The 23159-nt window shown below is 38.1% G+C and overlaps 3 protein-coding genes across 3 annotated transcripts in view; all 3 read left to right on the forward strand.

The window, feature by feature from the left end:
- The first annotated feature begins 1018 nt into the window (after nt 1–1018).
- LOC121526520 (ras-related protein Rab-15-like) lies at nt 1019–8938 on the forward strand. Its single transcript, XM_041813170.1, has 7 exons — nt 1019–1206; nt 5407–5467; nt 5572–5632; nt 5720–5797; nt 5979–6068; nt 7981–8046; nt 8132–8938. Exons 1-7 carry the CDS (start codon nt 1083–1085, stop codon nt 8288–8290), a joined length of 639 nt encoding a protein of 212 aa, XP_041669104.1. The 5' UTR covers nt 1019–1082; the 3' UTR covers nt 8291–8938.
- A 648-nt stretch (nt 8939–9586) lies between these two features.
- On the forward strand, nt 9587–13314 carry gpx2 (glutathione peroxidase 2). The gene is made up of 2 exons (XM_041812825.1): nt 9587–9808; nt 12961–13314. Exons 1-2 carry the CDS (start codon nt 9587–9589, stop codon nt 13312–13314), a joined length of 576 nt encoding a protein of 191 aa, XP_041668759.1.
- Nucleotides 13315–17003: 3689 nt separating this feature from the next.
- LOC121526262 (signal-induced proliferation-associated 1-like protein 1) overlaps nt 17004–23159 on the forward strand; it is a 65006-nt gene continuing 58850 nt past the window's right edge. Inside the window, exon 1 of the mRNA XM_041812762.1 lies at nt 17004–17151. The gene's annotated coding sequence lies outside the window, so the exon portion shown is untranslated. The remainder of the gene's footprint in view (nt 17152–23159) is intronic.

Genomic DNA, 23159 nt, shown 5'->3' on the forward strand with positions numbered 1-23159 from the left:
ATTTAAAGGGTAAAAAGTAGTCACTGTGCTGTTTGGTATCATGGTGTGTACTACACTGAACATGGACCACAGAAAGCTAAGGAGACAGTCGTCCCAGGATACTAGAATAAAAATTATAACCAAGCATGTTCAAGGTTATGGCTATAAGACTATCTTTAAGTGGCTTTATGTTCCTGTGACTACAGTTGCACATATTATTCAGAAGTTTAAGGTCCACTGGTCAATTTAGTCCACGTGTGTAGCATAATTAAACAGTACCCATTGGAACGTAAGCTAACGTTAGCTGTTTAGTCACCAAGCATATGTACGTGCTTAAGTGTTAGTGTAATGATAACATTAGCTCATGTGCAGGTAATTCACATATTCTAACAGTACAACTACTATTAAATGAACAAAATGATTGAAGTCACACTTACTTACGTTATTTATCTTACTGGAGTCAAAGAAGGTCGCAGCATGTTTTAAGCATTAGCTTTAGAACCAGGGGAAGGGCAGACGAACACACGAAGAAGACTGACTTCTGCTTTGTAGGTGAGGTAACTTCCAGTGTTGAGGTGAGGTATGGCTGCCCCTGTTGTCTGCAGCCAGGTCCTTCTCCTTTAAGGACGCAGGTTGGATGCTGCCTTCGAAAACCGTAGGAAATCCTTCCACTCATGAACACAATACGGCTTTAGATTAAGATAACGAGCTGTAGGCATATTCGAACCAGTGTCTGAATTGTTTAGAAGAAAGCACGTCGGCAGTAAGAAAACGAAAGACCATGGGGTTCATTACATCTCTTTTTACTCAATACAAGTAAGTTAATAAACGAATTCATGACTTTTCAGCCCTTTAATTCACTAATCTAAGCCAGAAACCGTATAATACCGTATGTACTCATAAAACATTCGTTGTATTGGCATAATTTTGCAAAATTATCAAAGCGTTTTCGAGTTTTATCTGTACTGAATAGTTTTCATTTTTCAGATCCCGAGTTTCCGGGGGACGCTGAACGCAGCACACGGCAACGGTGCGCGTGAGAACATCACCGAGTTGAGCTAGATGGGAGAGTCATGCTTTTCTCAATATTTTAGCTTTTTGTCATGGCTAAACAGTACGACGTGTTGGTCAGGCTGCTCATGCTCGGAGACTCGGGGGTCGGGAAGACTTGCATGCTGCGCAGGTTCACGGAAAGTGAATTTAACCCTACACATATCTCCACTATCGGTAAGCCATCCAACAAGTTTTCAATGACGTTTGAAAGAGTCATTACAGGTCTGTGTTAGCCTCCTGTTGAATGATAGACGCGCTTCATCAGCATATGAGACTTTTTCTGAATAAATGTCAAGGCAGCAGCTTTTCCTCCTGCATCTGGCCTATTTATAATCTTTTTTCCTTTTGTTGAAAGTTTTGAAGCAGGCCTATTTAGCTGGTAGGATTAGTGCAAAGTGCCTCAGGCCATAACAGCTCTGAAACCAACAGAAAAAACTGTAAGTAGTGAGTGAGCTATACAAATACAGGCCATGCTAACATTATGACAACTCTAACTGAGATGTCTCTAAAATGTTTAATATGTTAGAGGTTTAAGAGAGGTCTGTGAAATGTGTAACAAAAACAATCAAGCTATTTCCTTTTCACATCATCTCTTCCCATCAAGTTTTTTGTTACCAAATCCTTTTGTTTATCTTAAATGTGGAAGTTGTGGATTGGTTGGCTCATTGGTGACACATTAATGACATGTAGGGAGGCTGAAGAATAACATAACAGAAAAGAGTAACCCCATACCTTTATGTTAGACATTGATATTTGTAGTGTCTGTAAAAGAAAGAAGTGGAGTTTAAAGGGGAGCTTAATTTCAGGTTAGAAGGTTACCGAGGGGAGGCTGTGTTGTGGGAAAGCTTTTTGGGATTAATCAAAGTTATTTGACTAAGTTCACAGTGCATAAATCTCATTGCTACTTGATCCATATTATTATTGTGAGAATGTTAAGCCAGCTCTAGACAGGCATCATTTTCTCACTAAACAGTGGTGCTCAATCACATATATGTAAGTTTCCTCCACGGCTTACAGCCATGGAGGAAACTAGGATAGTGGTGGGAATTCAGGCTCTTTTTAGTGATTGGGTCATTTGGCTCGGCTCGGCAAGAAGAGCCGGCCCTTTCAGCTTCCAAACGTCTCTTCATTGGGTATCAGTTTGGCTTCATTTGACCTGCCAAATTTAGCAATGTTATGGCATTGTTAAACTGTTTACTGGCTGGGCTGTATGACACACCTGATATAAACATTAATGTTACACCATCAAGCATGAATCCTTTATGCGTGGTGTGCCTGTGGCAGTGTGGAGAAAAATAAATTATCCTTACTAATCAATCATATCACAGACATACAAAATAAACATACATTTTTAAAAAGTAGTTTTTATAAGAACAGTGATATGAAATGGTTTTTAAACAGGATCTGGATCTTATTGCTCACATAAAAGAGTCAGCTCTTTGAACCAGCTCGTTCATGAACAACATATTGCTAAACTAGAAGAACTAAATAAAGAAAAAATGTAATGTTGTGTTCACACCAGACCTTAATGATCCTTAATGATCATTGATGATAGTCATGATCATGATGATGATGATGATTGATGCCATCAATCATCATAATCATAATCATCATTCATGTGTATTTGAATGCTTAATTATAGGCCTAGGCAATTTACGGCTTGATTTTCTTTAACTATGCAAATTAAAAAATGTATGTTGACATATGTGATGCAAATTGGGTATGGACTGTTGTATTAAAGGTAATGATAATTTTTATATAATTCTCCTATTTAACAAGAAAAACATACAAAAATGAAGAAAACAGGATTTTTCATATTCAACAAGAAAAAAATACAAACTTAAGAAAATAGGATTTTTCATACACAATTCTAAAAATATGCAGCTAGGATGATTGCATGATATGTAATGCATAGCGTTTCTGCTGTTAAAAAACGTTTTAAAGTGGTATTTTGACACAAATGTCAGGTTAAAGAAACATTGCACCGTCTGTGATTTGAAAATTGCAGCAGGCCATATTGCGATTTAATGTAATTTGCGGTTAATTGCCCAGCCTACTATGAGTCCTAAAGAAGCAACTAAAGTCACAGGTGGGACTCTAACCCAGTAGGTACCTTCACTCATGGTGCAAATGTGTCTGACGTCAAAAAACCGCAACAATGCACCTGAAACATGACTGCCATGAGTGAAGTTACAGCCCAACATTTTTGCCACACATAAACATGCCTCTTTATATATATATATATATATATATATATTTTTTTTTTTTTTTTTTCATTAAAAAAAACACACAAACAGCATTGCAGTAGTAATGGGTTTTTATAATTTAAAGTACGTCCTCGAGATGGAGGTACCTATGATATTATGTGAGATTGTATTTTCTGCCATCAATTTCTGTGACAAGCCAAAATGGCTAAGCTAACTGTGTTAGCAGGGATGAGCATTGCTCACATTGCATTGTTACCCGGGCTACCCCCCCCCCCCCCCCCCCAAAAAAAGCCTCAAAGCAGGACCATTGGCATTCATTTGCATAACGCTGGTGTGAGGCCAAAACCTCAGATCTCCTTTTTCATTATTCTAATAATTTTTCATAGATCAGTGCTATTGGTCATCCTTTTAATCTGTCAGTGTCATTTTACAAATTTGACCCAAATAAAGTAAAAAAAAAAAAAAAAAGATGACGACACTGATCATTCATTGTTAAATTATTTGAAAAATATAGCGTTTCAGCCCAACTCCAGGGATAAGCAACATGGAGGGGAGAGACAGGGGCGGTGCTGCGATGGCAGGCGATCGGCTCTCTAGTGACATGCCATCGGCCATGAGCCACATGACAATGCTCACTGCCACCAGGCACTGCTCCTTTAGTGGCAGACCACAAAGTTTGTGCCATATGCCTTTGCTTACTGCCCCCTTAGTGGCAGGCCACAAGCCACTTCTTGATCTTGGTGCTGCTATGAGTTTGGGTGCAGAGTTGCCTGTCATTCATCTCACCGTCACTTAATTATAGCTTAATGCAACACTTCATCTTTCCAACACGTGCTTTTTTTACTGTACAACTTTAAAACCCTTTTGAAATAAGCAATAGATTTAACAATATTGATAATAGTACACTATATGGTGTAAAGTAAAGCACTGAATTAAATTTAAAAATGGGATACTACAGTGTGATAAATAATTTACATGTCATATTTACAGTACAAAGAGTAAATGTTTTACTGTCATGCTGCCATGTTACACTCTGATGGAACAGAGCCATCTTTAATGTTTGTAGCACCTGTGCTTAAAATAATTAAGTGATATCACCCCACAGGGCGTGGTGCTGCACTAAATAACAACACTGATACCAGGAGTGCTGTAATAAAAAATGCCTTGGTGAATGGACTTGAGCTTGTTGTCTAGACATTTGAATATTCGAAGCATTTTTACATTTTTACTCCACACCTACTCATTCACATCTGTTCACACACTGATGTTGGAGGCTGCTTTCCATCAGCAAGGCTGTCGAGGAGGGAAAGGGAAGAGCTTCTGAGGGCCAGCCACATAGAGGTCTATTGTAAAGTTTAGTTACGATAATAATTTTAATTCTAATCCTAATTCCATTCTTATCAAAGCAACAAAAATACAAAATATATTTATTTGTGCTTCAGTTTAATGTTGCAAATTTCACTATGTGAAGCTCCAGCAGCACAGTTTTTGGGCTTACATTAATGCCACTGGAAGTTTGGAAAGCTTAAGCCATGGAATCAGCAGTGTTGGTGCACCTTAGGGGCTGTTGACCCCGCTTTGGGATTTTACATCGTCTTTAATTTTGTGACTGACTTGCTGTTTTTCTTAAACGCTTCCACTTTTTTAAAATAATGTCACTTGAAGTTGGTTGTGGAATATCCTGTAGAGATTAAATTTCATGATTCGTCTTATTGCAAAGGTGGAATCCATCACAGTACCACACTTGAAGTCACTGAGCTCTACAGAACCTAGCTATTTTGTATCATAAATGTTTGCTGAAGGAGACTGTATAGCTAGGAGCTTGATTCCTTAAATTTTAAAGTGTGTTTTTGAGACTGAAGCTGTTACTTTGTTCATCCCTGTACTTTAAAGTGTGCTTTAAGGACTGATGTTTTAGGTCTGAACTACATTTATATATTTGTATTGACATCAGCGAAAAGGGAATTTGTAAATATCAGCGTATTGGATAAGCAGAACTCCAATATATTCATCCTCTTCCTCAAACACACCAATCCCACATTAAGTGCCACAATCAGGATTATTCACCGCAGTGTCACTGCTGCTGAAGTTTATCTGGACTTTGTTTTTGTGAAGCTGTCAGTGTTCATATCCTCTCATTTTTTCTTTCTTGTTGTTTTCTGTGTAGGAGTTGACTTTAAAATGAAAACACTAGAAATAGATGGCATCAAAGTGCGAGTACAGATATGGTAGGTGAATGTATTCATGTATATTTTTATTGCATTTACAGTATGCTCACATGCAAACAATTGAATGATCTCTTCTGCTGATGTTTTAAATGTCTGTCGTGCAGGGACACAGCTGGTCAGGAGCGTTATAAAACCATTACCAAACAGTACTACAGGAGAGCACAGGTGATTTTACCATCATTACAGCTACATTCACAATCAGTCTCTCAGATATTTGTAGTTAAATATTTCCTGTTCCTGTTTGTCATCCAGGGTATCATCTTCGTCTATGACATCACTAACAGGCTGTCCTTTCAGCACCTGGCGATGTGGGCCAGTGATGTGGATGAAGTAAGACAATAAGTGCTCTTGTTTCACTCTCCTGAACTTGTTGCACTTCAAAGTCTCGCAGTGTTTGTGTAACCTCTCAGCACTGATGAGTCACACAGTTAAGTATGAATGACAGGATGACAAACCCTCTCATCTCTGTGCTGTCTCGTCCTTTTTTCTTTGATGGTTGTTGTTTTTGCAGTTTGCTCCAGATAAGGTGCAGAGGATTCTGGTAGGAAACAAGTCTGATGATGAGCCCAGTAGGCAGGTGACAAAGGACCAAGGAAGCAAGGTATGTTGGAGCCTCATTTTAGATTATATTTAAGTTTTTCACAATGATTTCATGTTTGTGTTTTATATATCTTGCAAGGTGTTTTTTCCCCAAAGATTTATTTGTGGGCTTTTACACCTTTATGAGGAGATAGGACAGTGGATAGAGTAGGAAACTGGGGGAGAGTCCCATCCTGTCCCATCCCAATTTCACCAAATGATTCATCCAGTCCCAGTCCCATTTATTTTAATGACCGCAGTGATCGCAAATTAGATTAAATCGCAATATGGCCTCAATTTTTTGCAGCAGCAGAGATTTTATGCACATTATGCAAATATTCAAGTGTCAATTTTTTATAATGGTTTACAAAAATCGTCCTTTTTGTGTTTTATGTATCTTTTTCTTAATCAAAATGAGTGACATAAAAATGATAATGCCCTTAAACAAAGCAAATAACATCACATTTGCCATACAAGCCAAAATAGTTAGCTCATTCCATCTAAAACTGATGAAGCCTAGCATTAATTAATAAAAGTCATACTCCAGCTGCGGATAGCTGGTAGCCAGCCTCACCTCCCCCACCCCAGCCACCTCCTTTATAGTCTTAAGCTTGTTACACCCCCATATTCAGATTCATGCTACTAGAGATTTATTGTTTCGGAAATAGTTTCATTGTTTCAATACACATAGTCTTATTTATGGAATTATTTATTCCTTGAATTTTTTGAAAAATACACAAGATTAACCCAAGAATAATCGCATATTAAATCGCAATATTTGGGAAAAAATCGCAATTAGATTATTTTTGCAAATTGTTCAGCCCTAATAAATAACAGCTTATATTCCTATTAGAAATGTGTGTGTGCATTTAATTCTGCTCTGTCACTATCATGATTCCAACTCCTGCCTCTCCATGATCTCCGGACTCCAAGAAAAATGTCAGTCCAAGAGTTAGCTCAGAAAAGAGCTGCAGGGTGGACTTTAACCTGAACTGCCTGCTTCAGTGGATGGGCTTTGAGCTAACTGTTAAGACATCCGTTCATTACAAGAGTTTATAGAGACATATCAATATTTCAAAGTTTCCTCTATTCTGCTGTACATTTAGTGAAACACACTTTAAGCCAATATTTCACAAACTATGGTACAGAATTCAATTTGAATGTATATTTCATAAAAGCCCTTTTATATATAGACACACATATATACATATACATATTCTTTTTAGATTCGTCTCTTTATATTAACTTTACCTACAGATATAAATCAGTGCAGTTTAATTTTTTTCTCAGGAATTCTGATTTAATTGCAAAAAAGCAATAATTTGGAAGATACATTTTTATTTATGGTAAACCAAAAAGTATGTCTTCTATTAAGGATGAAGATTATGTAACAAAGATGGATTTATCACTAGTGTCTGTTTTGTTTAATTTAAAGGTGCAGTGTGTAATATTTAGCCTAGTAGCATTTAGCTGAACAAACTTGGTAAAATAAAGCAAAACATTTCTAAGACGGTCCATCTAAATAAGTGTTTAGTCATCTACATTAAAAAATAGCCATTTTGAAAACAACAACTCAGAATAAGCCTTAAATTCATACATAGGGGGGGTCCCCTCCATGGATGCCGCCATCTTGGATTTTTACATGTTTCCATGGTAACATAGAGGAAAAAAGGATAAATAAAGTTATTGTATTGTATTGTATTGTATTCACATTACAGATACACATTAAATTCAACTGGTTGCCACAATTTCCAGCTGAGAAATGCAATCTAGAACCCACTTCTGGATGTTGATAATCAGTTTTACACACTGCACCTTTAACCTGATCATCAGGTCTTCTCGCCCCGTAGCTCTTTCACGCCAGATGCAAACTGACTAACATATGAAATGTCTTTGCTGTTTTATCTTCAACTATTTCAAACTGGATCCTACAGCTAGCAGAAACCTACGGGATGGACTTCTATGAGACCAGCGCTTCTACTAGCACTAACATAATGGAGGTAGGACTCTCAAAACAGACTGTCAAACATGCTCCCTGCTGCATTTTAATTTATTGTCTGTTTTTCCTCTTCCTCCTCCCTTCAGTCCTTCACACGAGCCACAGAGCTGGTGCTGCAGGCTCACATGAGAGACGTGGATGACTTGTTGGGATCTCTGGATGATTACCTGGAGAAGGCCGCTCTGGAGTCAGATAAAGACAATCAAGATTCGGTGGACAGCACTCGGAGGAGCTGTGCTTGTTAAGCTATCACGGTGCCATGGCCCATGCTAAGACTATTTCTACTAAAGTGATTTGACTCTTCAACCCCTTCCTCATACCATGACCTGTGAGCTGGGAAGGCACTTGACTGGTTTGGTAGTTGATACAGTCTGATAAATGCTGTTGCCAGCAGAGCGCTGGTTTTGTTGTTGCTTCCTGCTCTTGTTGTTTTCTTTGGTGAAGTGCACTTGAATCTACACTGTAGGTGAACTATATTCCACAATCTTTGCTATTTTCTTACATTTTAAGACTTCAAACACATATTTTCTTAAATAGATTAACTAAAAACATACAGATCCACAAAAGTTGAATGCTTAAGCAGAGTAGCCTGAGGATGGCGCTGAATTATTTACACCTCGAAACTCAAACCAAGCAGGGGCGGATTCATTTACACAATGGACTTATTTCCTCATGGGAGACAGTGTTTTGCCTTGTTCAGTGACCTTTCTGGATGGAGTACATATTTATTTTCCAGCCTGAATGTAAATATGCAATGTTTTTTATGACTCATTACATCTTGAACTATACATTCAAGCAGCGTTACTGCAGCTTAAAATAATATTTAAGGATCTACAAAGGTGCCATACGATATGTAGTTTTAATCTATAAGGTACTCTATTTATGAAGGATGTTCAGATGAAGCCATTTATAGGTTAATAAATTTAAATTGTTGTACCTAAAACTAGTACCATGGTTGTCTGAGCTTTGCTGAGTCACTAAATTTGGACTGCGAGTAAAGTGAGGTCCTAAGAGAGGTCAAACAATTGGTTTATTCATTTTTTATCACTTGGTATGAAAGACAGGTGATCACATGTTAAATCTTAAATGACTGAGAAATCAGATACCAGTGAAAGAGATAGCATTTAGCTAAACACATGCCATATGGCATAGTACATGTTGTTTCCTCAATCAACTCTTCGAATGTCAAATGCACAAGCAGAAAATTTAAGAGATTTTAAGATTAATCTATTGATAAACAGTATTTGGATTCAAAAAAGTTTTTAATGAATTCAGAGACTTTTCAAAGTTTATCAAATGCTGGATAAAGGAGAACACGCCTTAATTGAAAACATGAAAAGTCCATGTACTTGTGGTTTTAGCGATCTCTCTGAAACGTGTTCAGAGTATTCTGTGTCAGGTGTAGATCAGTTTCTTGTGAAGACATCTGACACCCCTGAAAGGCAGCTCTCTTCCCGCAGTGAGTCAAATGACAAAGCCGTTTCGATACAGTCACACGTTGAGATCCTGTCCACTTCCAGTGTGGAAGCACAGGAGCCGAGATGACGTTCATCGCCAAGACCTTTTACGACCTGAGGGCCACCACGCTGGAGGGAGACTCCGTGGACTTTAACGTGTTCAGGGGCCGGGTCGTCCTGATAGAGAATGTGGCCTCGCTCTGAGGCACCACCACCCGGGACTTCAGCGAGCTCAACCTGCTGCAGAGCAAGTACCCTCATCGGCTGGTGGTCCTGGGTTTCCCCTGTAACCAGTTTGGCTATCAGGTCAGTTGAGTAGCATAAGTTCCTGATTCACTCGGGTAAGACACAGAATTCCCTGCTTTGAATGGTCCAGAAACTTATTTAAAGCTCCTGTGAGGAGTTTGGTGATGTTTTTCATCAGTATCTGCGACTAGATTTGTAATTTCTATGCTGTTATTTTTCATTTGTAAGGCAAAGTGAGTAATAGCATGCAGCAGAAACAGACATTTTTACATTTCTAATGGAAAAGATACACAAAGAGGGATACAATTCATTAGTAAACAACAGCAGGATGGTGATTGTTATTAAATCAGAAAACAACTGACATGCAGTCAAGATCAGCAAGGAGGTAAAGAAAATCAAATCTTGACAAACCGAAAAAATCCTTATAGGAGCTTTAAATTGATTCAGATAAAAGGGTAGAGAGAGAATTTCAGCAAAACACTGTTTGACAGCAGCCCCGTACAGCAGAATGGCAAATCTGGTCAAAAACAAGTGGTCTGAACATTTAATATTGTTATAAAAACGCGTCCAAATTTATTTAAATGACACCGAATTTCTAAAAAATATTCAGCCATTCAATGAAAGTTGAATCAATAGAAGAAAACATGAATGAAAAAAGAGACCCTTCATTACAGTAGCCCTCAAAGACAAGCATACCAGCATTTTATTTTGCTCTGTTTCCTGTGGTAACGTGCACACAGGCCTGCCCACAGAATTGTCCTGAAACAACCCAGAGGATAAGCCCTTCCCGGTTGTGATTTATTGATGATATCAATGCATGCACAGCTCCCTCATTGGAGAGCTAAAAAGTGTGTCGAGCTATTATTGGGTTTTCATGATAATGTATTTCTACATTATACATTTTTGCTTCTTTTAAGCAATTTTTAACCAACCTTCATGAACATTTCTGCCCATTTCTGCCACTGTTAACCAGTTTTTCAACTTAATAACCTATTCTTTCCACTTTTTAATCCCTTTTCACCACTATTTCTGTCCGTTTTTGCCACTTTCAACTAATATTTAAACAATTTTACAACTTTTCACTATTTTTTGTCTATTTTAACAATTCTTGCCCCTTGTTAATCTCTTTTCATCACTATTTCTGTTCATTTTTGCCACTTTCAACCCACATTAAACCCATTCTTGCCCTTTTGTAACCAATTTTCAGCACTTTTTTGCCTATTTTTACCCACTTCAATCCACATTTTAACCAATTTTGCCACTTTTCACTCATTGTTACCTCTTTTAACCTTTTTTTGCCACTTCTAACCCCATTTCACCACTATTTCTGCACAACATTTTGCATTGTATAGAAAATCTATAATGTGGAATGCAAATCAAGTCAGACACTGCCAGTCATAGTAGTAAGATCATAGTTGTAAGACAGGTGGTTATTGCTTTGTAAATGAAGAGATAAGTAGGAAGTTACTGCACAGAAGTGAATTGTGGAGAAAACTAACATTAAGTGGTCACTGCTCAATAAATGGACATACAATTATGCGGTAGATGCTTTGCAGGTGTTTCACTGTATATGGATAGATGAGTAACAGTCATGTCACAGATAACTGATATAATAAATAGTATTAAAGAAGTGTTTAAGTGTTAACAGCTTAGAAAAGTCACTTGTTGCACTGGCTTAGCTTAAATGCTAATGATGTTTTGTTATATAAACTTAAAACAAAAAGTAAGGCAATTTGTGTTTGGTACATTATTTCTTTAATGTAACAATGCTTCTTGTCAATAAATCTTATACTGTTGGAAAGCCTGTTTTTTACCCTTTTAAATGATGCCACATTTGTAAGGATCATGCATTTGTGGGATGAGCAGCAGAGCTGAGTATGTGGGTTGCGCTCATGAAAAATATGCCAAATCTTCTCTGCCAACGCCAAACAGCTGGTTCTGCCATTGACTCTTGTTGGGTGTTTGGTGGATTAGATGATTGAAGTTTGAAGAAACAAGACATATTGACAATTTAACAATTTATTCATTTAAAAAACAGGTGCCTCAGTAGTGTGTGGAAGAACCGTACACAGCCACAACAGCCTGGCACTCCCTACTCATGCTGGTCACCAGCCTGGTCACACACTGCTGTGGGATGGCATCCCATTCTTCAACCAGCATTTGTCGCAAGTCATCCAACGTGGTTGTGTTGGGCACTCTGGCACAAACAGCACACCCAAGCTGATCCCACAAGTGTTCAATGGGGTTAAGGTCAGGACTGCTGGCAGGCCATTCCATCCTCTCCACTCTCAAATTCTAGAGGTAGTCTCTGATAAACCCCGCTCTGTGGGGGTGAGTGTTGTCATCTTGGAGGATAGAGTTCTTGCTGACAGGGTCAGAAAACACTATTATTGGGCTGTTGTCTTCTTGGGACGCCCACTTCGCGGCCTGTCTCTGGCATTCCCCGTTATATGGAACTTGGCCTGCAGTTTGGAGATGGTACTAGGGTTCACTCCAAACAATGCCGCAACTTGGTTTTGTGGAACACCAGCTTGAAGTTGCCCAACCGATGGGCCCTATCCAGATCAGTCAAACGTGGCATGCCGATTCTTGAAGCAGACATCTACTGACCACTGTAGCAGGGCCCATGCTCGCAGGTGCTGCCAATCAGGCACCTGATTGGCAGCACCTGGGGGTACCAGAAGCTCAAAACAACGGCAAAATAAGCTGTTTAGTATTGGCAGAGAAGATTTGGCACATTTTTCATGGTCGCAACCCACATACTCAGCTCTGCTGCTCATCCCACGAATGCATGATCCTTACAAATGTGGCATCATTTAAAAGGGTAATAAACAGGCTTTCCAACGGTATAAGATTTATTGGCAAGAAGCATTGTTACAACAAAGAAATAATATACCAAACACAAATTGCCTTACTTTTTGTTTTAAGTTTATGTAAAACCTGCTGTCTTAATTCAGTCAGTTTCAAAAACTTAAACCAACTTAGAGTTATCTTGATTAAAAATCTATTTTTCTAACTTAAACACTGAATCTGTTTTCTGTCAAATAATCCAAATCTATACCAATCCATCATGTGATTCTATACAACCTACAACTCTTGAGATTCCTCTTTGTATCCCTGCTTTGCCAAGTTTCACCTCTGAAATGTAATTCAATCAAATGTTTTCTTCCAGTGAAAATGCTAAAATCTGATTGGCTGCTTGTGTTTTGTAGGAGAACTGCTCCAATGGTGAGATCTTAAACTCCCTGCAGCATGTGCGACCAGGCAGCGGCTATCAGCCAAACTTCACCATCTTTGAGAAGTGCAATGTCAACGGCACAAACACGCACCCAGTGTTTGCCTATCTCAAAGACAAGCTCCCCTACCCCGATGATGACCCTAACTCTCTCATGCAGGACCCAAAGTTTCTGGTTTGGAGTCCCATCTGCCGGACGGACGTCTCTTGGAACTTTGAGAAATTCCTCATCGGGCCAGAGGGCGAGCCTTTTAAGAGATACAGCAAGAAGTTCCCAACCATTGACATAGAGCCAGACATTCAGAGACTGCTGAGATTAACCAAGACCTAAATGTAGCCTCCAACTCCTGATGACCTCTTATCCGTCATGCTCACAGATGCTGTCCTCCACACTTTTAAACCTTATTAAATGAGGGTGATATTCTAAAAAGCTGAGGGAATATTATCTGATGCCTTATAAGTGCTTAGGAGTAGTGGAGGAATGATTTCAAGACTTGAAGGGATTTTACAGTGTCATTTAAAGTTTAAATGTGGGTGTACTTCATAGAGATTACCACTTTTAGGATAGCATTTTCTTTTCATGCTCTCGTCCTACACTGTCTTGGCCAGCAGATGGTGCTGCTCACTTTATTTTATAAACATACAACTTCCATCATGCTTAAATGAATCAACACTCCCCACACATGCATTCACAAAATGTTTGCGCTGGAATAAAATCCTAAAAACATGTTTTTCTCTCACGTTGTGTTTTTTGATTGAAACCATACACAGAGTGCTGCTGTAAGGTTTATTACATATCTTCAGTAGGGTTGATGAAAATAGATGCCATGCCTGGAGCAGATCTGTGTGGGCATACTAATGCAGTTGGAAGGATGTGGAATTATGATGCATGTTATCACTGCGCACTAAAACACCAACTTAAATAACTTATGAGACATTCCTCTTCATTATGCGTCCTCTAGTCAGCTGATTTACTGTCTACATGTTGATTTGTTGATGCCAGGAGAATATAAAACTACAGCTACTGCCACAGGGATACCTGAGGACATCACGTGTTTAGGTAGGTATTGACCTTGACACCTTAAATGAGCTCTTATCTAACTTTCATTTCCTATGCACACTTTGCGTTGTTTGCAAGGGCTGCAGATTAGCAGCAGATGTTCTCATTCACTCCCATTCACCTCAGCAGCCGATGATGTCAGAGCCACAGGCTAAACAGACCAGGATGATGTGTTTGACAAGCTGCTGCAGGGACAACAGTGAAGCCCTGCTACCTGACACTTATTTCAGTTTGATGAAGGCCTTTTTGTTTATAACATTACAATATATGTGTTGCTGACAAATGAGGGCGTTTGATTAACACATCTTCAAACAGAATCCTGTTCTGTGGCTGACCCAGGTTAAAAATGCTGCATATTAGAAGCAGCAAATATAAGGGGTGGGAGTGGGGGGGTCAGGGGCTTCTCCTCCACCATCTTCACTGCTCCTTCACTCACAGGGTTTATGGAAAGATTCCATCATAGATCATTTATGTTGGTACAATGAATCGCTCTTTGAATTCCTGATTTTTGAGTTGGTGTATAATAAAAGATAGCAATATAAAGATGGTTTGGCTGTGTGTCAGCTGGTTGGTCAGATGCTGGTGATCTTCAGCCAGTAAATATGGTGTCAGTCATTAAGAGAGGTATGGTGAAGTTGTTTTTCTTATTATTTTGATGATAAACCAAAAGGACTTCTTAAGGCCATCAGCAACATTTACACTGAATGTTCTGAATTCCTTAGGAATGTTCCTTTCTAAAATCTTCACAAATTCCTTAAAATTTAAAAGAAATTTCTGAAATACTTTTGAAAGCATTCCTTAAAAAGAACACCATTTTTAGTCCAAAAGTGTTTCAGTGAAGCTCTATGATAAAGCCTGAACATTCCAGTAAAATTTCACCCAAATTCCTGAAAAGTTTCAAGCAAATTTCCCTTAAAGTATCCCATAAAGTAGGCTCAGATTTGTTCATATGTTACCCCAATGTGTCATTGAAACTCAAAAGCCTAAACATTCAAGTAAATTTCCTGGAAGTTCCCCGAGATTCCATTTAAATCTGTGAAACTTTTCAAGAAATGTCCCCATAATTTCAAAGCAATTTTCCCTAAAATGTCCTCTTAAATGCCCCAAATTGTACAACATACCCCTAGATTCTTTGAAAATATCCAAACAATTCCCCTTAAATTTCCAACAAAATTGATGAAAATTTCAAAGGGTCAAACCAAGTAATACACAATCAAAATCCCCAAGATTTACAAATACATTTCTCAAAAAATCCATGTAAATTCATGACAAAATTCAAAGCAATTTCCCCCTTAAGTTTTTTTTTTCTCAAATTCTCCAAAATGAACAAATAGATACCCCAAGATTCCATAAAAACAAACAGTTTCCTGGAAGGTTCTCAAAAATTCTATGTAAATACTTGAAAATTTTCAAATAAATTCCTTATAATTTCAAAGCAAATTTCCCCCCCAAAATCTTCTTAAATTCCCCCAAATGTACAACTACATATCTCAAGATTCTTTTAAACTTCCAAATAAATTCCCAGAAATGTCCATGAAAATTTTCAAAAAGGAAGGTCCTATGAAATTTACAAAAATTTCAAAGGACCCCTGCCCACCTCCAAATTCCCCAAAACTAAATATAAATTTCCCACATTTACATGAAAATGCCTGAATATTTCCCAGCAAATTTCCCTAAACAACCAAACAAATTTCCCAAATTCCCATTAGAACACCCAAAATTTCAAAGAACGTTTTTTTTCTAAAACTTCCAGTAAAATTCTCCAAAATAAACGAACATATCCTCAAAATATTCCTGAAAGTTCCCCTGAAATTTAAAAGCCAATTATCCCTTACAATATTTTCTCATATACCCTAATATTTACGTATGCATTCTTCAAGATTCCATGAAAACATTCAGACAAATTTACTTAAATTTCCATGAAATGTATTGAAAATTTTATAGGGCCCCCAGCCCCTTTCCCCAAGAAAAAAATACAATCAAATTACCAAAAATCTACAAATACTTCCCTCAAGTTTCCATGTAAATTCCTGAAAATTTTCAAGCAAATTTCCCCAAATTTACAAAGACTTTACCCAAGATTCCATAAACACAACCAAACCAAATTCCTGAAATTTTCTCAGAAATTTGTGAATATTTGAAAGCCCACCACCCCAGAAAAATACCAATCAAATTCAAAAAAATGTAAAAATAAATTTCCCAAGTTTCTGTGAAATCTGTATATTTTAAAGTAAATCCCCCTAAAAAATTCCCAAGAATTACAAGTATATTTTCCTGCAAATGTCCCTAAACATCCAAACAAATTTCCCATTTTCCATGAAAACGTCAATTGAAACACTCCAAAATATAAAAAAAAAACATATGCAAAATATCCGTAACATTTCCTGAACCCTTTATTGCAGATTTTACCAACACGGGGAAATTTAGGTAGACAAATTAGCCTACTTACATTTCAATGGAATTTCTGGACAATTCTAATAGCAGGATTTAATACTATGTTTTAGGAAAGCCAAAATGTAATGTCCTCGTACATACAGGGACTTAGGGGGTTAATGTTTCTTTCAATATCCCTATCTCTGATGGGAGATAAGGTTGATACTTTGCTATAATTAGTTACCGTGTGTAGGGTTATTAAGCTAGCAAACAAGACACTCAGTGAACTTTGGCCAGGATTAAAAACTCCTAAACATGGAAAAAAAATGTAAAAGGTTGTGACCCAAAAGAGGAAATGACTTCAAACGTTAGTGGTTTTAGCTGGGTAATCACAATTTACAACCTCTGTTTTAAACACAGAGTGAGAGCTCTTCGTTTCCCCTCATCGCCGTCCCCAAACTACAGGTGAGCACTGTTGCCACGGAAACGTTTGCTTTCCCCACGTTTGCCCTTCTCTCGCGAGACTCCGGGGGCAGAGGGAAAGAGAGAGAGAGAGAGAGAGAGGGAGAGCGAGCAGGAGAGAGAGGAGTCTGCCTGAATGATCTCATCCCTCCAGCAGCTGCATAGCGCAGCGAGGCAAACGCGTAACTTTCTATCAAACTTCCAAGTTGCCTTTCGGAGCAGGACACCGGAGCATTTTCGGGTTGAACAGGGGCGGACACGCTTTCCGCTAAGGTAAGAAAATAAGAGTTGCGCAGTTTTGTGTGTCGGAGTTAGCTATTGGACCTGAGTTGAAACAAAAGAAGGAAAAACCCGCTTCGTATTGTGTTACATCCAAAAGCTTGGGGTAGAAAAGAGGAAAGGTGAGCGGTCAACGTGGAGCTAGCTTAGTGCGGGGTGTAGTTACTGGTACAAGGTGTCTACAACATCTGTCGGCTGTCTGTGGACAAAGCTTATCATTGTGTTGTGTAAAGGTGCAATGTGGAGCCAGTACGCAATGAGTGCCACTGTTTTTTAACTAAAGGGGTTGGTAGTAGACGAAAAAATGTCTTTACCCGACATTCAACGGGACTGTCAAAATGTATGTTAACGCAGCGTCGCTGTATGGCTATATGTCAAGGGCATTGTTCCCATCATTGCTTTAGGAGAACCATTCACAGGTGGTATCGAGTTAAAAACCCACTACATATAACCAAAAATCTCAAAGTGTCACCTTTTATTACTGTCATTATTAGGAAAACAGTTTGTCTTTTAGTAGGCTTATAGTGTATGCGATCAAAAGAGGGGACAGGTGATTTCCTCCTGCCACATCTGCCTGGCAGAGCTCTGATTTGTCCACAGCCTTGCCTTGTTTATCATCTTTTTGAACAGGTTAAACCAAACAGATTGTGTTATGTTAAACCAAATCAATATGCCTTTGAAACTGTTAGATGTATAGTCATTGTACCTTACAATCACACCCTGCTTTTGCTGATTTATTAGGCTGTTAGATACTGTTTTTGAATACTGATTATACCAACCGTGGCACTACAAGATCTGGCAAATAAGGGACACAATGCAAACAGAGATTTGTTTGGACAATCAGGAACAACCAGGAAACCGTGCCAACCTGTTCAAAGTTCAAACATATTAAGGATTGTGTCCTAAACTGGCATATTTATACATATCATGTACCAAACCTGGACTCCCCCAGCTTATAGCAACCTGCTCCTGTAAGCAGCACTTATCGGATAACTTGGCAAGAGTCAGGTGAATTAAAAAAGAAGCTTTGGAGTTCGGCTTTGGGCAGAGATCAAGGATTTTTGGCATTCTTGATAGGCTTAGCTGACCTGGCATGACTGATCATAGAGCTGCACTGCTGTTTTTTTTTTTTTTACTAAGTCTAATCTCAGCTTTGTCTCTAAATCGTAGCTATTAGTCAAACTGGAATGCATCTTGCTTTCTTTGATTGGATTAATCCTATGCAAATGCAGCAGGTTTTTATTTTGACATTCATTCTCTGCAATAATCTGGCACAGTGGGCCAACTAGTCTGAGATGTATGCTGCTGAAATAATATCCTTCACGATACCTTTTTGTTGTTGTTTTAAGATTTATTCACAGGGCTTTTTATGCCTTTCTTTAGAGGATAGGACAATAGTATCTTTGGAGGAGGAGGGGGGGAATGACATGCTGGGAAGGAGCCACAGGTCAGAGTTGAACCTGTGCCACTTGCTTTGTGGTGAACAGCACCATTGAATAGTGCACAAAACCATGAGATTAACGGCACCCCAGCACCTTCATACATTTTACTCGAGTTGTCGTCATACAAGGATTTAAGTTTTGATTTGATACAAATAAAAATCAAATGATATTGACTCCTATTTTACATACCACAACAACAAAAGTGGAAGTCTTAATCCCCAAAATGTAGGTAAAGTCCTGCTTTTGATTACTAGTAATTGGAGGCAAACTCCTGCACACTGTTGGTTGACCGGTTATTGGTCTGGCTGATTGTTTGGCATTTAGCTGATTATCAGAATCAGCATTTTATTTTACCGATAATTAACCATAATCAGTTAATTCAAACGTGTGCTACTTTGGCTCCACTGCAACATGCGTCGTCCTTTCTGGTTTTGTTTTCACTCTCACCTAATGTCTGGCCCACAACACTATCTGACTGGCATGTTGTCACACAACTACCAGCCAATCAACACTGAGCCCTGGATGGCACTGACACAGGGAGTGTGTTTCCTGCTACTCTGTTGCTCTGTGCTGCTTCTCATGTTGACAGAGCTAGTCCTGAATTGTTTATCGTCCTTAATTGTTCTAACATGCAGTTTTATTTTTGCCACAATATTTACATTTTGTTTGTCATAATATAGATTCCAAATATTAGTTATCGCTCACTGCTAATATTGATATAGATATCGGCCCTGAAAAAAGGATATTGGTCGACCCTAGTTTTGATACTAAGTGGGAGGTCAAATGGATACAAAAGTATGCTACTATGTGTTTTGCTACCACAGCATAAAATACAAGTCCTAACATCAATATGAAGTATTCTGATGTGTTTTGTTACCCCCCCAAAATTGCAGGTAATCTCTTTTACTCGGTAATTTCACATATGGTTGCAAAGTTTAGTTTTTTTGGTGCCATGATGCTAGGATTTTAAATTCTAAAGTGATACTATCAGGGATGCTTGCCATATTGGCACAATATTGATATTGGCAGATATTAGCTTATAAAGGTTTTTTTAATCCGTACCAGCAGATTCAAACATTTCTGGATATTTTTACATCCAGTATATCAGCTGTAATGTAAATCTCTGACATATACGATCAAGCTTTAAGGGGCTTTAGAACTACGGCTGAAGTCTTTTTCCTTGCTCATCCTCATCACTTACAACTTTTAATTTTGTTTTAAGTAAGGTTGGCTGGGTATTTCCCGCAGCCTCAACATAATACACATCACAATACAGAGGCCATGATATGTAGGTATCATGAAACACATTGATTAGAGGTAATAAACATATCATAGATTAAAGGCTCTTCCACTTTAAAACACTTTAAAAGTCAGATCCCTAGAGATCCAAGTAAATTAAAGTACTCTATAACCACTTAGCCATTAATAAATGCAAATACAGGAATATTTGTCTGTTTTCTCTCTGCTGTTATTTTTCATACTTTAATATAATGTTGTGGTTTTACCTCCTGTAAGCCAGCTTGTATTTATTAGAATGACTTTTTGCTTTTGCAGCAGACTGAAACTGTTGTTATCAGCGTCGTTTTTTGGCTCATATCTTTACAAATAAAGCATAAAGTGCTGTTTTTTTATCTCCTGATCAGAAGTTGAGGGAAACTCTGAGCTTACAGTGTTATCCAGTGCCAGATGGGACAACACAGATTAGCATAGTTGTTGTTGCTAACTGCTAATAAACCTGGTATTGTGTGTCAATGACGATTGGTGTTCCTGCAGTGTTTTACCTACTTTCAGCCGACGTGACTCGCGACCAGCTGTAGAATTTCTCGTGTTTGAGGAAACCCAATTTGATACAGCCTGCTGGCTGTAGATAAACACTGGTCCATGTTGAGTACTATCTTGTTTGGCGAGTGAGACGTGTGCTACATCATGCAGTTTTTACAGCCGTATTGATTTTGTACAGTCTGAATCGATGTGTGTATCGGCAAGGTGCATGTGACAATATATTGCCGTATCGATTTTTTTTGGCTCACAACCCACTTTTGGGTCCCAACCCACCAGTTGAGAACCACTGATTGAGACTATATGTAGGAGTTTACCTGCAGTTTCTGAATAATTCTTGTTCTCCTCCTTTTTCCTGTTGTAATCTAGATGCAGCAATTCACCTGGGCCTCACTTTAACATCGATATCAACCCTGTTGACACATTGGTACAAATGTGGTATAAACTGATATCAGTAGATTTTTATCTGTTGTGCCATGTTGAGTTATTGCTGGTATTTAGTTAATCTAAATGCTGAATCAAAATAAGAAAGTTTTACTTGGCAGAAATAGTCACCTGTTGGATAAACTGTTACCTGTTTTCATGGTTAAACAGAAGAGAAAGTGTTGACATAGTGGAAGTGTTACACCAAAAGGAGTAGAGAAAAAACACTGATAATAGCAATCAGTAAAATTATTATTATAGAGATCAGTAATAGTCTCGGCCCTCATTTTCATAAGTGGTGCATCTCTCATTAGATGTAATTTTTAAATTTTGGTACTTTCTGATACAAGCGATCAGAACAACAGTCATAGTATCGTTTTAAAATATATAACAGTATTGGAAATCTGACAGCCTTAGACTACATGCAACTTGCAACATGATTGTTTCAGAAAGGAGAGCTATTGCATCTCTTCCCATCACCATAAACACTCCTCCCCCTGCTTTATTACTGGAGGAAAGTGTTTTCTATTTCCACTTCTTTGCATCATCTCTCTAAACAATAACAATTGTTTTTGTCGTCGTTTGCCGTGGACTCTTTTTAAGGTACCCACACATTCACACAGGGATGCTTCCTGTTGCTAACTTGAACTTATGTTTCTATTGTTTCTTGTGGGCTGGCTCAGAGGGAATAGCTCGAGCACAGATAAAAGACATCAACAAGAGGAGCATTGTGCTGCTTTATAATTTGCCTCTCTGGAATGTGTCAGCTGTAATTATGCCAAGTGGCCATCATTGGATGCCTAAATTAACTGCTTACATGGCTGATGAATGATAAGATCTTTGTGTTGTCTTGATGGTAATTTTTGGTTCTCTAATGGCCTCATTATCCGGATTAGGTTCTTGACCTTGCTCTTTTTAGTGTCGTGTGCTGCTTTTTAACTGTTCTCACACATGGACTCTTGAAAACTTGTTGAAAACTTTAGGACATAATTCTTGCTGGGTTGCTTGTTCACACATATCCATATCAGAATGCTCTAATTGTCAGGACTCTGACAATTGTAAACCATTTCAGGATAACACCATCACAGTAGCCACTATTAATGCATTTGTCAGACTACAAACGAACCAGTGATAATGAACGTGACACAATTCACCATAAGAAACTCTGTTGTACTCTCCTGATCATATTATTCAATAAAAAACAGTCTTGCTGCACCAGAAAGAGTCCCCACAATCTAAACCCAGTCTAATACTTTAGTCCAAAAACAAGATAACATCCATAAAGATCCATTGACTGGTTTGGTATTCTTTCAGCTTTGCCGTTGTTGTTCCCAAAAGTCCATATTATTATAAATATTTGCTGTAATAATATATTTCTTCCAGGTAGTTATTAGCATGGCTATATAGCAGAATGTCTGCCAACCTCTGACCTTTTGATTGATACCTCATCTGACTATAGTTGCAAGGAAATGGTAAAACCACGTCAGTACAAGAACTATTAAACAAGATTAGGAATGCACCAAACGATAAGCGCAATATCAGGATCGGATATTAGCTTAAATAGTTAATTAGCTATCTGTAAAGGTAGATATGAAAATTTCTGCTAATATTTACAGCCAATATATCGTCAATAAATATAAGCCAATATTAGCTGTCAATGTCGTCCTGTATTGTAAATGTCGCAGATATCTGCTGATATCAGATATTTTAGCCTATATTAGCTCTAAATAGTGGCCTATATCTGCTGTAAATATCAGCCTATACTGGCTGTAAATATCGGCTTATAACAGCTGTAAATATTGGCCTATATTGGCTATAAATATAGGCTTATAACAGCTGTAAATATTGGCCTGTATCTGCTGTAGATATCAGCCTATATTGGCTACAAATAATGGCCTATATCTGCTGTAAATATTGGCCTATTTCAGTTGTAAATATCAGTCGATATTGGCTATAAATATTGACCTTCATCTGCTGGAAATATTGGCCTATATTGGCTACAATTATTGGCCTATTTCTGCTGTATATGTTGGTCTATATTGGCTATAAATATAGGCCTATATCAGCTGTAAATATCAGCCTGTATTGGCTATAGCTAAATATTGATCTATATCTGCTTTAAATATTGGCCTGTGTCTAGAAACTACTATAATAATGAAGGCCTGGGCTGAAGGGAGGTGCTGGCCTCTCTTGTGATGTTAGCCATATAAAGGCAGGTAACATGAAAACAGTCAAATTTGTAAGTCTCTAGCTATGTAAATATAAGTACAGGATGATATCTAAATGAAAAATTGATATGCACAAAGTTGCAAAAATGCACTTTATTTATTTCTCTATTTCTGTGTCAGCCATACTAAT

The sequence above is a fragment of the Cheilinus undulatus genome, linkage group 18 (genome assembly GCF_018320785.1).
Source record: "Cheilinus undulatus linkage group 18, ASM1832078v1, whole genome shotgun sequence".
In the NCBI taxonomy this organism is placed as follows: Eukaryota; Metazoa; Chordata; class Actinopteri; order Labriformes; family Labridae; genus Cheilinus; species Cheilinus undulatus.

What these genes read in the sequence shown, in the direction of transcription:
- LOC121526520 (XM_041813170.1), top strand. Translation starts at nt 1,083, where the DNA reads ATGGCTAAACAGTACGACGTGTTGGTCAGGCTGCTCATGCTCGGAGAC. An exon ending in CAAAGGACCAAGGAAGCAAG is followed by an intron (nt 6,069 to 7,980) that starts GTATGTTGGAGC and finishes TGGATCCTACAG; the next exon opens with CTAGCAGAAACCTACGGGAT. An exon ending in CTAGCACTAACATAATGGAG is followed by an intron (nt 8,047 to 8,131) that starts GTAGGACTCTCA and finishes TCCTCCCTTCAG; the next exon opens with TCCTTCACACGAGCCACAGA.